The sequence below is a fragment of the Chiloscyllium punctatum genome, chromosome 11 (assembly GCF_047496795.1).
Source record: "Chiloscyllium punctatum isolate Juve2018m chromosome 11, sChiPun1.3, whole genome shotgun sequence".
In the NCBI taxonomy this organism is placed as follows: Eukaryota; Metazoa; Chordata; class Chondrichthyes; order Orectolobiformes; family Hemiscylliidae; genus Chiloscyllium; species Chiloscyllium punctatum.
The window spans coordinates 98,121,899-98,135,249 of NC_092749.1; the positions used below are offsets into that span (position 1 = coordinate 98,121,899).

Genomic DNA, 13,351 nt, shown 5'->3' on the forward strand with positions numbered 1-13,351 from the left:
GCTAAATTCCAGATCTCAAAACAAGATTCTTACTCCTGAATGGCAAGAGGCCTATTAACAGGCATTATCACTCACTATTACCATCATTACTACCTAATCTTAATATTCAGTCTTCTATTCTATCACCTGTTGGGCAGAAACGAGACGTGAGAATTCCCAACATGGACATCGGAGTGGGTACTTGGCGAGCCTAGCCCCTGCTTACTCCCCCAGTGCTCTATCTTGGACACCCAGCACCAATGTCTTGGGACACACTCTATGGGCATTGCTGCACACAGCCCACCTCATGTACACTGAAATCTGACACAGTCCCACATCTCTGACCATCACAACCCAGCTCCCATCCTCAGGGCTGCATTGTAATGCTGCACTTGGGAACTCGCAAACACCAAGTTGAGTGTTGGACAGTTTGCACCTTAGGGACAGGTTCCCACCTCAAGGATTGGACCAGGATATATCTCAGGGCAGTTTTGGTGCCTTCCTTAATGCAAGCAGCAAATTCTGTAGTATGGCTGAATTCTACCCTTCATTTCCTCTTAGACCAGGTGACACTCAGGTTTAGATTAGATTAGATTAGATTAGATTACTTACAGTGTGGAAACAGGCCCTTCGGCCCAACAAGTCCACACCGACCCGCCGAAGCGCAACCCACCCATTCCCCTACATTTACCCCTTTACCTAACACTACGGGCAATTTAGTATGACCAATTCACCTGATTTACACATCTTTGGACTGTGGGAGGAAGCCGGAGCACCCGGAGGAAACCCACGCAGACACGGGGAGAATGTGCAAACTCAACACAGTCAGTTGCCTGAGTCGGGAATTGAACCCAGGTCTCTGGCGCTGTGAGGCAGCAGTGCTAACCACCGTTTCTTTTTATAAGCTTACTGATACATGCATGGAAGACATATGCATCAAGAAAATGGCACACAATTCCTATCTCCATCAGAACAACTCAGGTTTTATACTGCTGTTACAGATAAGATGCTTCCACTCTACTGTTACAAATTCCAATTAAAGCCTTGCACACTTTTTTACCTTTGTCTTCGTCCAAACCAACTCCACGTTCCAAAGCAATCATGACTATATTATCCATTCATGTTCAAACTCATACACCCAATCATAGTAGAACTAATACACGTGATTGTACTATCCAACCATATCATGACATGGTCATACTTCACACTATTAATATGGACTTGTTACAGGACACTAAAGTGGCTTGTTTGTCCCCGTCCCATCGTTCCCTCCTATTGCATGTACTGCCTGGTTCCTCTTTCACTTGCTTCGCCTCCTCCAACCCCCCCAAACCCCACTTCAGCCAGAGCTAACAAACGCAAAGTACTCCTGTCTTACCTTGCCTTTTAGCACTGACTCAAAGCAATGATCAGCCAAGAGGGTGAACGTGTTGTTCTATGGCCCCACACTATGTCAATCTCATACCTGCGTCCATGGCAACAGCTGTTGAAGCATGTGCGTCAATCGAATGGCCATGTCTTAAAGTTGAAGGGGTGTAGTCCCCAGTCAAGTCAAGAGAAGCAGCTTGCAGCCAGGAATTCTGGGCTCGGTCAATAAAGGACAACATCCAATATCCGTCCAGGGACTTGGACACAGCTAGTCACCCACTCAGGGCAGACACGGTCTGGATCCTCTCTTTATATGAGGTACTGAATAAAACCCCATGACCCATCCTGACCCTTTCTGCCCTGTTGTAGGCTGGAATGATGGAGTGGGGAGGATGGTGTGAGATGAAGGTTGCCAATGCTGGTGAAGGTAGAGGAAAGATGGTGAGGGGTCCTGCGTGCATAGAGTAGACAGCACAGAGGCCAAGCAAAGTTAATGGTGTGGGGATGTTAGCTGGACAAGGGAAGATATTGTATGTCATAGCGAGAGTGATAGAACATGAGCCTTGGTGGGAGGTGAGTGCAGTCGCAGAGAGAGAGAGAGGTATTGGAGATGGTACTTTTGCCAGTGGAGTGGAGAAGGACATTGACCTTCATCCTCTGCTGGTCAATCCCCCGCACGGCTGAGATCTCACTGACACAGGTGACAACATTGGGCCATAGGGCGGCATGGTGGCCCAGTGGTTAGCACTGTTGCCTCACTTCCCCAGGGTTCAATTCCCTTCTCAGGCGACTGTCTGTGTGGAGTTTGCCCATTCTCCCAATGTCTTCGTGGGTTTCCTGCAGGTGCTCCGGTTTCCACCCACAGTCCAAAGACGTGAAAGTTATGTGCATTAGTCTGAGGTAAGTGTAGAGTAGTAGGGAATGGGTCTGGGGGGATTTACTCTTCAGAGGGTCAGTGTAGACTTGTTAGGCTGAAGGGCCTGATCCACACTGTAGGGATTCTATGATTCCTAGGTAAAGCCTGGTGTCATCACCACCGCTGCTAACTTGGGAGGTGATGGGCTGGGAGAAGATGTCCACCCCATTCCCTGGGACCTCTAGGTCCCTTTCTGCGCAGTGAAGTGTCAATATTCCTTTATCTGCTGTATCTGAGGCAAATATCATGAAATGTGCTGCCCAGCTGTGGTCTACTAGCACTTGACTGAGTGCCTTTTAAAGACGGCATTGGGAACAGGGACCAGACCGGGTAAGGAGGCTACATTTTCTTCCCTCAAGAATATCAGTGAAACCATTCGGCGTTGACTTCATGGTCACCATCATAGAGACTAGTTTCAATTCCAGGCATATCACAGCAGCGGTAAGTTCTTTCAGCTACAGTGAGTGAGAGGGTCAGGCAGGGATTCGATGTGAAGGGAGCCAATGGGATGTGGTATGCTAATAACATGAGTTTGGGATGTGAGGAAACCTCTCTGAGCCTCACAGACAGAAACCCTCCACGACATTTTGTCTAAATGTGGTGAGATTCAGTCTTTGGTTTCTCCCCTACCTGCAGTTTTCTGCCTTGTGGATCGAAGTCACATTTAGTGCAGAGCAGAAGGGAGTATTGAGAGAGAGAATGTTTAACAGGAAGGCCAATCAGAAGCATCTATCTCCATCTCCAATCTTCTAATCTTACAAAAGATTGTAACCTAGTGGTGATGTCTCATACCTTGGAGACATGGTTTCAAATCCCAGCATGGCAGCTGGTTCAATTCACTTCAATAAAAATCTGGAATTGAAATTAGTCTCTACGGTAGTGGCCATGAATTCAATGCTGATTGGTGTAAAATCCCATCTGTTTCATGTGGTTGGCTGCCCTAAGAAATGACTTTGCCAGCGAAGGGCAATGAGGCTTAGACACCAAATACCGACCCGACCCTACCAGACATGCCCACATCCTTGGAAAGAATAAATGAAACAAACACAAGTCTGTGACCCCACATATAATGGAGGATTCCTCTCCAGCAAGGAGAGAGGGCCACACTGTCAGGGGAGCTGTCTATTAGATGTAACGTTAAACAAAGGGCTTTTGTACCCTTGAGGGAGGGATCAGAAAGAATTCTGTGGCACCACTCCACAAAGAGCAGGGTGGTTCTCCCCATTCTCCAGGACAATTCGTTTGCCTCAAATAATGCCAACAAATAGGGCATCCAGTCATTATCACGTTGCTGTTAATGTGAACTTGCTGTGCAAGAATCAGCAGCTTTTTTATTACCTTATGAGGATTCTATGAAGTATTTTATTGTCAGCAAAATTAGGTCCTCAAATGGAGATTTTTCTCCCTGCCCTTCACTAGATCTTTTGAACCCTTCCTGTTTTCTCATTGAGTTCAAGTATGTTATTTTAACAATTAACTCTGTCAAAGTAGTCCTGCCTCTGAGCCTATGACTAATGTGCTCTTTCTATGTTCCCTAATAAAGATCGTCAAGTGCTTCATTAAATCCAGGTTCAGAAATTGCACAAGAGGAACTAACTTTGTCTCCTTGAAGTCGCTTAAACAGTTTGACTGTTACCTTTCTCCCCTCGCATTGCCAGGTATCCGTAAGGACCGTCGGGGTGGCCGGATGTTGAAGCACAAGCGGAGGAAAGATGAGAAGGAGCACGTCATTAAGAGTACGGGAGTGACCAGCAGACCGAGCTCCAGCAGTGTGAGCCCAGTGCAGAGGAGCACCAAGCACAGCTCTCTGCTTGGCATGACCTCGGACGAGATTCTCAGTACCCTGATGGAGGCCGAGCCCCCTATGGTTTACTCCGAACACGACCCTGGCAAACCCTTCACCGAGGCGTCCATGATGACTTTGCTAACAAACCTGGCTGATAAGGAATTGGTGCACATGATCATTTGGGCTAAGAAGGTTCCAGGTAGGAACATGGAGCTTTACTAATCTCCGAGTACCATGCGGTTTTGTAACTCGCGATGATTACAGCCCAAGCACAACACACGAGTCTACACAGATGCAGAGCTGACGATTATTGGCTGTGTCAGACCAGCATTGAAGAGTGTGGTCCTGGAAAAGCACAGCCGGTCAGGCAGCATCTGAAGAGCAGGAGAGTCAACCTTTCGAGTTCTTCATCAGGATGTTGTCTTTGTCAAAATAGTCCTGCTTCCAAGCCTATGACTAACATGGACTTTCTATGCTCCCAAATAAAGATTGTCAGTGCTTCATTAAAACCAGTTTTAGAAATTGCACAAGAGGAATTATCTTTGCTGTTCATTCCTGACGAAGAGCTTATGCTTGAAACAGCGACTCTCCTGCTCCTCGGATGCTGTCTGACCTGCTGTGCTTTTCCAGCGCCACACTCTTCGACTCTGATCTCCAGATCTGCAGCCCTCACTTTCTCCCAGTGTCAGAGTAAAGGACAGATAAATTAATAAATTCCAATATGAGTTTCAGTCAAAGATAGATGACATTGTCCCAAGGTTAAACAGTGTCACATTGTGCTTTTTCCTGCAAAGATTGAGAGTTGCAGCTTGTGTTCACTTACCTGACAGGCCTGTCTCTGCCAAAAACCTCAAACTGTCTCAGTCCAGCGGAAATCACAGATCATGTCTGATCAGACTTTGATGTTTAAATTTTTTTTTTAAACTGGCTTGGATACAGCATCAGCATCTCTCAAACAGATTCTAAGTGTTTGTTGTGAAATGGAGTGAAAAGAAGTGACAATAGGTTGTTATGAAGTATAGAGTGAGCCGAGTCCAGCCATTCTAAAGTTTAGAGAAATCTAGAGTTGCTCACTGCATATAATATCCAAAGATTAGATTCCCTACAGTGTGGGAACAGGCCCTTCAGCCCCACATCAACCCTCTGAAGAGTAACCCACCCAGTCCCATTTCCCTCTGACTAATGTGCCTAACACTACGGGCAATTTCCCATGGCCAATTCACCTGACCTACACATCTTTGGACTGTGGGAGGAAACCAGAGCACCCAGAGGAAACCCACGCAGACACAGGGAGAATGTGCAAACTCCACACAGACAGTCGCCCAAGGCTGGAATCAAACCTGGGATCCTGGTGCTGTGAGGCAGCAGCGCTAACCACTGAGCCACTGTGCGTGTCAGTTAGCTCGACATGACAAAAGCTAACTGGGTGGAGTAGGAAAAATATATCATAGACTGGAATCTCCAGCACAAACCATTCTTGAAACAAAATCCGTGAATTATTTTAAAGGGATTGAAATGGAAAGAGGGATTGAACGAGAGGACCTCAACCAGATTGGAGGGTCATATGGAGGCAAATGCCAGCATAAACGCTGTGCCTTCCATTACCCCCAACAATACATCCTACTTCATCCCCACCTTCCTACTGCATGCACAGGAGGGCCTCCTCCCTCCTTATGTTCCAGGTTCTTAAGCAAACCATTCTGTGAACTGGCAGTTCCGAAGAAGAGTCAATCCAGACTCAAAACGTTAACTCTGTCTCCCCGCTGCCTCTCCACAGGTGCTGACAGAGCTGCTGAGATTCTCCAGAGCTCTCAATGTTTGTTCGTTAGCAGTCTGCCCGTGCTTCTCTGATCTGGTTTACTCGCTGCTCACAGTTTGGTCTCCAGGTACACTAGGGGAGGTCAAATGCAGACTGGGTGACCACTTTGTAGAATACCTCTGCTCAGGCTGGAATGTGGGGCCAACCCTCCGACCTTCGGTAAATCATCTCACTCACATTCATGTTTCTGTCCTGGGCCAACTGTAGGGCTCCAGTGAAACCTAAGGCCAGTTGGAGGAACAGCACTTAATTTTCCATTGAGGCACTTTACAGCCTTCAGGATTTAACATTGAGTTCAATAACTCCAACCTCTATTTTGATATGTTTTTCCTCTAGTGTCTGTATCTTGCTTTCCAGTTTCTGCCTTCAGTCAGATCTGTCCTTTATTCTGATAGTAACACCTACTCTGGATCTTGGCTCTGAATCCATTACTGATCCCTTCACCATTTGTTCTATGATACCTGTGATCTCAAATCTCCTTCACCCTCTAGTCCTATCGTTATGGTCCACTTGCTCCTCCCCATTCTCACTACAGTATCAATCACTTTTCCACCTCTCTTCAATTCTGAAGAGGAGGTAGGCTCAACCGAAAAGGTTAACTCTGTTTTTCCTCTCTCTCTGTCTCCACAAACCCCCACAGCTAGACCTGCTGAGTTTCTCCAATACTTTCTGTTTTTGCTTCAGATTTCCAGCACGCACAGTATTTTGCTTTTGTATTGAACTGCTCACATAAGCTAAATGGGCTGAATGGCCTGTTTCACCGTTTGATGATGATTGTGTAACAGGCACTGACAGGTCTGACTGTGTAGCCCCAGTATTCTGCCTGTGTAGGTGTGTGTGTGTCAGACACCAATAGTAGTGTTGGGCTGAATGGCCTGTTTCTGTCTTGTCCTAGAGAGGTACAGCATGGAAGCAGACCCTTCGGACCAACACATCCAACTCCGCTAACCAGATATCCTCAATTAATGTATTCCTATTTGCCAGCACTTGGCCCATATCCCTCTAAATGCTTCCTATTCATATACCCATCTAGATGCCTTTTAAATGCTGTAATTGTACCAGCCTCCACCACTTCCTCTGACAGCTCATTCCATATACAGACCACACTCTGCATGAAAACGTTGCCCCTTAGGTCCCTTTTAAATCTTCTCCTCTTAACCCTCCAGTTTTGGACTCCCACACACCAGGGAAAAGACAATAGACAATAGACAATAGATGCAGGAGTAGGCCATTCAGCCCTTCGAGCCTGCACCGCCATTCAATATGATCATGGCTGATCATTCCCAATCAGTATCCTGTTCCAGCCTTATCTCCATAACCCTTGACTCCACTATCTTTAAGAGCTCTATCCAATTCTTTCTTAAATGAATTCAGAGACTGGGCCTCCACTGCCCTCTGGGGCAGAGCATTCCACACAGCCACCACTCTCTGGGTGAAGTAGTTTCTCCTCATCTCTGTCCTAAATGGTCTACCCCGTATTTTTAAGTTGTGTCCTCTGGTTCGGCACTCCCCCATCAGCGGAAATATGTTTCCTCCTGCCAGAGTGTCCAATCCTTTCATAATCCTATACGTTTCAATCAGATCCCCTCTCAGTCTTCTAAACTCAAGGGTATACAAGCCCAGTCGCTCCAGTCTTTCAGTGTAAGGCAATCCTACCATTCCAGGAATTGACCTCGTGAACCTACGCTGCACTAACCTCTTGTGTGGGACTTTATCAAAAGCTTTCTGAAAGTCCAGGTACACTACATCCACTGGATCTCCCTCGTCCATCTTCCGAGTTACATCCTCAAAAAATTCAAGAAGATTAGTCAAGCATGATTTCCCCTTCATAAATCCATGCTGACTCTGTCCTATCCTGTTACTGTTATCCAGATGTGCCGTAATTTCATCCTTTATAATAGACTCCAGCATCTTTCCCACCACTGAGGTCAGACTAACTGGTCTATAATTTCCTGTTTTCTCCCGCCCACCCTTCTTAAAAAGTGGCACAACATTAGCCGCCCTCCAATCCTCAGGAACCGACCCCGATTCTATTGAACTCTGGAAAATAATCACCAGCGCATCCACGATTTCCCGAGCCACCTCCTTCAGTACCCTGGGATGCAGGCCATCAGGTCCCGGAGACTTATCAACCTTCAGACCTAACAGTCTCTCCAACACCAAATCCTGGCAAATATAAATTCCCTTAAGTTCAGGTCCTTCAGCCACTGTTACCTCAGGGAGATTGCTTGTGTCTTCCCCAGTGAACACAGATCTGAAGTACCCATTTAATTCCTCTGCCATTTCTTTGTTCCCAGTAATATATTCCCCTGTTTCTGTCTTCAAGGGCCCAATTTTTGTCCTAACCATTTTTTTGCCTTGGACATACCTAAAAAAGCTTTTACTATCCTCCTTTATATTCTTGGCCAGTTTACCTTCGTACCTCATTTTTTCTCTGCGTATTTCCTTCTTACTAATCCTCTGTTGTTCTTTAAAAGCTTCCCAGTCCTCAGTTTTCCCACTTATCTTCGCTAAGTTATACTTTTTCTCTTTTAACTTTATATGTTTCTTTACTTCCCTCGTTAGCCACGGCCGCCCATGTCTCCTCCTGGGATCTTTCTTCCTTTTAGGAATGAACTGATCCTGCAACTTCTGCATCATACACAGAAATATCCGCCATTGTTCCTCCACGGTCTTCCCTGTTAAGGTATTGCACCATTGAACTTTGGCCAGTTGCTCCCTCATAGCTCCATATTTCCCTTTATTCAACTGAAATATTGTCACTTCCAATTGTACCCACTCCATCTCAAATTGCAGGTTGAAGCTTCTTGTATTATGGTCACTACTTCCCAATGGCTCCTTCACTTCGAGGTCACTGACCAATTCTGGTTCGTTACACAATACCAGATCCAGAATCGCCTTATCCCTAGTCGGCTCCAGCACCAGCTGCTCTAAACATCCATCTCTGAGGCACTCCATAAAGTCTCTTTCTTGAGGCCCGATACCATCCTGATTCTCCCAGTCTACCTGCATGTTAAAATTCCCCATAACAACCTTGTCTATTTACCCTATACATGCCTTGTCTATTTACCCTATACATGCCCCTCATGATTTTGTAAACCTCTATGAGGTCACCCTTCAGCCTCTGACACTCCAGGGAAAACAGCCCCAGCCTGTTCAGCCTCTCCTTATAGCTCAAACCCTCCAACCCTGGCAACATCCTTATAAATCTTTTCTGAACCCTTTCAAATTTCACAACATCTTTCCTATAGTAAGGAGGCCAGAATTGGACGCCGTATTCCAAAAGTGTGCCTCAACATAATCTCTCAACTCCTATACTCAATGCACTGACCAATAAAGGCCAGCATTCCAAATGCCTCCTTCACTATCCTATCTACCTGCGACTCCATTTTAAAGGAGCTATGAACCTGTACTCCAAGGTCTCTTTGTTCACCAACACTCCCCAGGACCTTACTGCTAACTGTATAAGTCCTGCCGTGATTCGCCTTTCCAAAATGTAGCACTTTACATTTATCTAGATTTGATAACTGGCTGGTTTCTAATTGACTAGGAGAAAGTGAGGAAGGAGAGACAGACAGAGAGAAAGAAAGAGAGAGACAGGGAGAGAAAAATTGAGAGAGAGAGAGCAAGAGAGAGGCAAGTGGAAATCTGAAGAGGAGAGAAGAAAAAATTAGGAAGAAAGAGAGAGAAAAAAACGAGAGTGCAATGGGAGAGACACAGAGGAGACAACAACAGAGAGACAGAGAGAAATATGGACAGGATGAGGGAGAAAGAGATAGAAAGCAAGAGATGGGAGAGCATCGGAGAGAGAGATATCGTTGAGCCTTGTCATCCTACACTGACATGCTCAATTAATTGCAGTAAGTATAAATATCCTGAAATATTAACAAGTGCCTTGATTATGGAAATTATCCAGTAGCTTGGCTGGTCCATGTACTAGGCTGCAATGGGTCATGATCTTAACACAAATCACATTTGGATTTCATTCTGCACTTTGTCCCCAAATAAAACATGACAGCCAATCCCTCGGTATACATACAGGATCACCCACCTTCACTTAGGCAGGTGTAAGTGTAAGGGTTCAGGTAAGAGTGAGTAGTTAGCACATCACATGGGCTTGCAGCAGAACTGGGAGCCTGCGATAGAGACCTGGTGGGCCAAGTGATCACAAACATTTTGTTGAAAACTGGGGTTTACAGAATCAATTGCAACATCACTGAAATCCAATGCGCACATTTCAGACGTTAATCCACTGGCTATGGAGTGCTTTGGTATCGCCTGGGGCTGTGAACAGCACCCAATAAATACAAATCTAATTCCTTTTCTTCATCCATGGTGTCCAACACAGTAGATTTATCACTTTCATCTTTCAGCTGTAAATTAATAAATGGAATTGTATATTTTGGCATGACTGGTGAGTAAGATAGTCAGGGAAGGGGAAAGGTGGGGGCAGATCTCCCTGTGAGGCCAAGGAGAATAGTTTCAAAAGGCATTACTCTCTAATCTACAGTAGACCATACTTGACCTGGGGATGTCTGAATGCACTGAGTCTGAAACATATCCCTTTCCCTGTTGCTAACTTGGGTGTTTTTGCCATAAGAAGGTCCCAGAAGTGGACGGAATGATTTTGCTTCCTCCAACATCACCTGGATATTCACATCCAAACTGTACCTTCTCCCGTGAAGAAACACTCGGGTCTCTGATTATTTTGGCCTTCATCCTGAAGGTTTAAGGCACCTTCTCTTCCACTGGGTCACCTCCTTCTAAAATTGTCAATTGGCTCCAGTTTCATGTTGAAACAGCAACTGGACGCAATCTAATTCTTGGCAAGTTTTCTAATGTCATCCAGCAGTTCTCTGCAGTCATCCCAAGCTCAGTTGATTTGTGTTATTAATAATTGTGGCAGCGTCTGTCTGTTTGTGGAAAGATTACTTTGTGGGACTGGCTTGGTGCCTTCTTACGACTTTTATCACCAGCAAATCTATAAAGATTTCGTTCAAGACTGTCTTCCCTATCCTCTGACCGTTTACAATGTAGCCACCACACAGAGCTCCGGGAACTAATGTTGGATTCACCAAAGTGCATGACGGAAGAAAACTTTCATTTCTATAGCACCTTTTGTGACTGCAGGAATTCCCAAGCACTTCATGGCAGTGAACTGTAGTGACCATTGTAATATGTGAACTGCAGCAACCATCTTCATACAAAACAAACTGTCTGAATTATAAGTGTAGTAATGATTAGCTGATCCATTTTAGTTATCAATATTGAACAGGGAAACCCTTGCCAAACAATGCCATCCCTCCATAGAAAGGCCTTTGTTTTAATATTTCATGTATCTCACAGTGGCCACGGACCGGGTTTGATGGAGTTGATGGAGTTTGCACATTCTCCCCGTGTTTGCGCCAGTTTCCTCCGGGTACTCCAAGATGTGCAGGTCAGGTGAATTGGCCATGCTAAATTGCCCATAGCGTTAATTGCATTAGTCAGAGGGAAATATAGGGGAATGGGTCTGGGTGTGTTACTCTTCGGAGGGTCAGTGTGGACTTGTTGGGCTGAAGGGCCTGTTTCCATACTGTAGGGAATCTAATCTAATCTAATCTAATCTCCAACAGTGCATCATCTAGTGCCCTACTAGCTATTAAGGAGAAGCCTCTGGAGTTGGTCTTGAACATTTGTCATTGGGTAAATGTGTGAGTCTATTGAAAGGTTGTATAGCAAAGCATTTGGAGATACACAGCATTATCAAGCAGAGGCAGAATGGCTTCATTAAAGGAAAATCATGCCTAACAAATTTATTACTGTTCCTTGACGAGGTAACAACCAGGATAGATAAAGGAGAATCAGTAGATGTAATATAGTTGCATTTCCAAAAGGCATTTGATAAGGTACTGAACAGAAGAGTTCTCAATAAGAGCCCAAGATATTGAGGGCAGTATATTCGTATAGATAAAGGATTGGCTAATTAATACAAATGAGTTGGAATGTATCGGGCATTTTCACGATGGCAACTTGTAACTGGTGGAATACCACCAGCACTCAAAATACTATTGCAAAGTATCCGGGCAACACAAGATTAGGTGGGAAGGCAAGTGATGAGGATGACACAAAGAGTCTGCCGAGGGATAAAAACAGGTTAAGCGAGTGGGTAAAAGCTTGGCAGATGAAATATTATGTGGGGAAGTTGAGTTTATGCATTTTGGCAGGAAGAATGAAGTGCTGAATATTACTTAAATTGAAAAAGATTGCAGAAAACTGCAGCACAGAGATCATTTGGATCTTCAAGTATGAACCACTAAAAACATTCAAGTTCAGCTTGTAGTTTTAATAAGTCTGCCCAAAATAGAGAATGTAAAATGAAGGGTGGACTGTATTTCAAAGGGAATAGAGTACACTAGTCTTGTTATAAACAAGACAAAGCACGATCAGACCACAATTAGAATACTGAAAGCAGTTTAGGATCCAGAGAAAGATGTACTTTTATCTGCCTTTATTCATTCATAGGATGAGGGTATCTCTGGTCAGGAAGCATTTATGGTCCATCCCTAAATGCCCAGAGGGCAATTAAATGTCAACCACATTGCTGTGGGACTGGAGTCACGTGTAGGCCAAACCAGGTAAGGATGGCAGCTTCCTTCCCTAAAGGGCATTAGTGAACCAGATGGGTTTTTCCCTGACAATCATGGAAATCATTAGACTCCTAATTCCAGATTTCTATTGAATTCAAATTCCACCATCTGCCGTAGCAGGATTTGAGCCTGTGCCCCTAGAACATTAGCTGGGTTGACAGTCCAGTGACAATACCACTAGGCTATCACCTCCCCATGGCATTGGATGCAGTCCAGAGGAGGTTGACTAGGTTGAACCAGGGGATGGAGGGATTTTCTTATGAGGAGGGGTTGAGCGGAGGTCGAGTCTGCACTCACTGGAGTTTAGAAAATTGCAAGGCCGCCTTCTTGAAATGTATACGTCACTGAGGGGGCTTGACAGGGTAGATCAATAAAGGTTGTTCCACCTGGTGGGATAGGCCATCACTAGAGTGCCGGATCTCGGGGGTAAGACAGAGATGAGTTCAGACAGAAATGAGGAGGATTTTCTTCACTTAGAGAGCAGTGAATCCCTGGAATTCTTTATCCGAGAGCGAGGTCGAGGCTAGGTCATGAAGAAAATTCAAAGAGACAGACAGGTTCTTAATGAGGAAGGGACTCAAAGGATAACAGGAAAAGGCAGGAAAGTGGAGTCTTGAAGCTGGAACTCAGAGACAGGAAAGCTGCCATTGAGCTGGAGCTTACAGCAAATTCATCCCAGGGGAAATTCGGTGGTGGTGGAAGTGGATTGCAGCAAATGTAACTGCATGTCGCTCTCAGCCCCTTCTCCTTGACTCCTCAGGGACACTTCACCATCTGCTCAGAATGGGCCTTGCAGGACAGGAGTACACTGAATGCCTTTCCCCCTGTCGGGGGGCGGGGTGGGGTGGATTTTG

The 13,351-nt window shown here is 45.3% G+C and overlaps 1 protein-coding gene across 1 annotated transcript in view; it reads left to right on the forward strand.

Moving 5' to 3' along the window:
• esr1 (estrogen receptor 1) overlaps positions 1 to 13,351 on the forward strand; it is a 309,880-nt gene that overhangs the window by 178,672 nt on the left and 117,857 nt on the right. Inside the window, exon 4 of the mRNA XM_072581368.1 lies at positions 3,922 to 4,248. Within this exon, the coding sequence (XP_072437469.1) occupies positions 3,922 to 4,248 (327 nt within the window). The remainder of the gene's footprint in view (positions 1 to 3,921; positions 4,249 to 13,351) is intronic.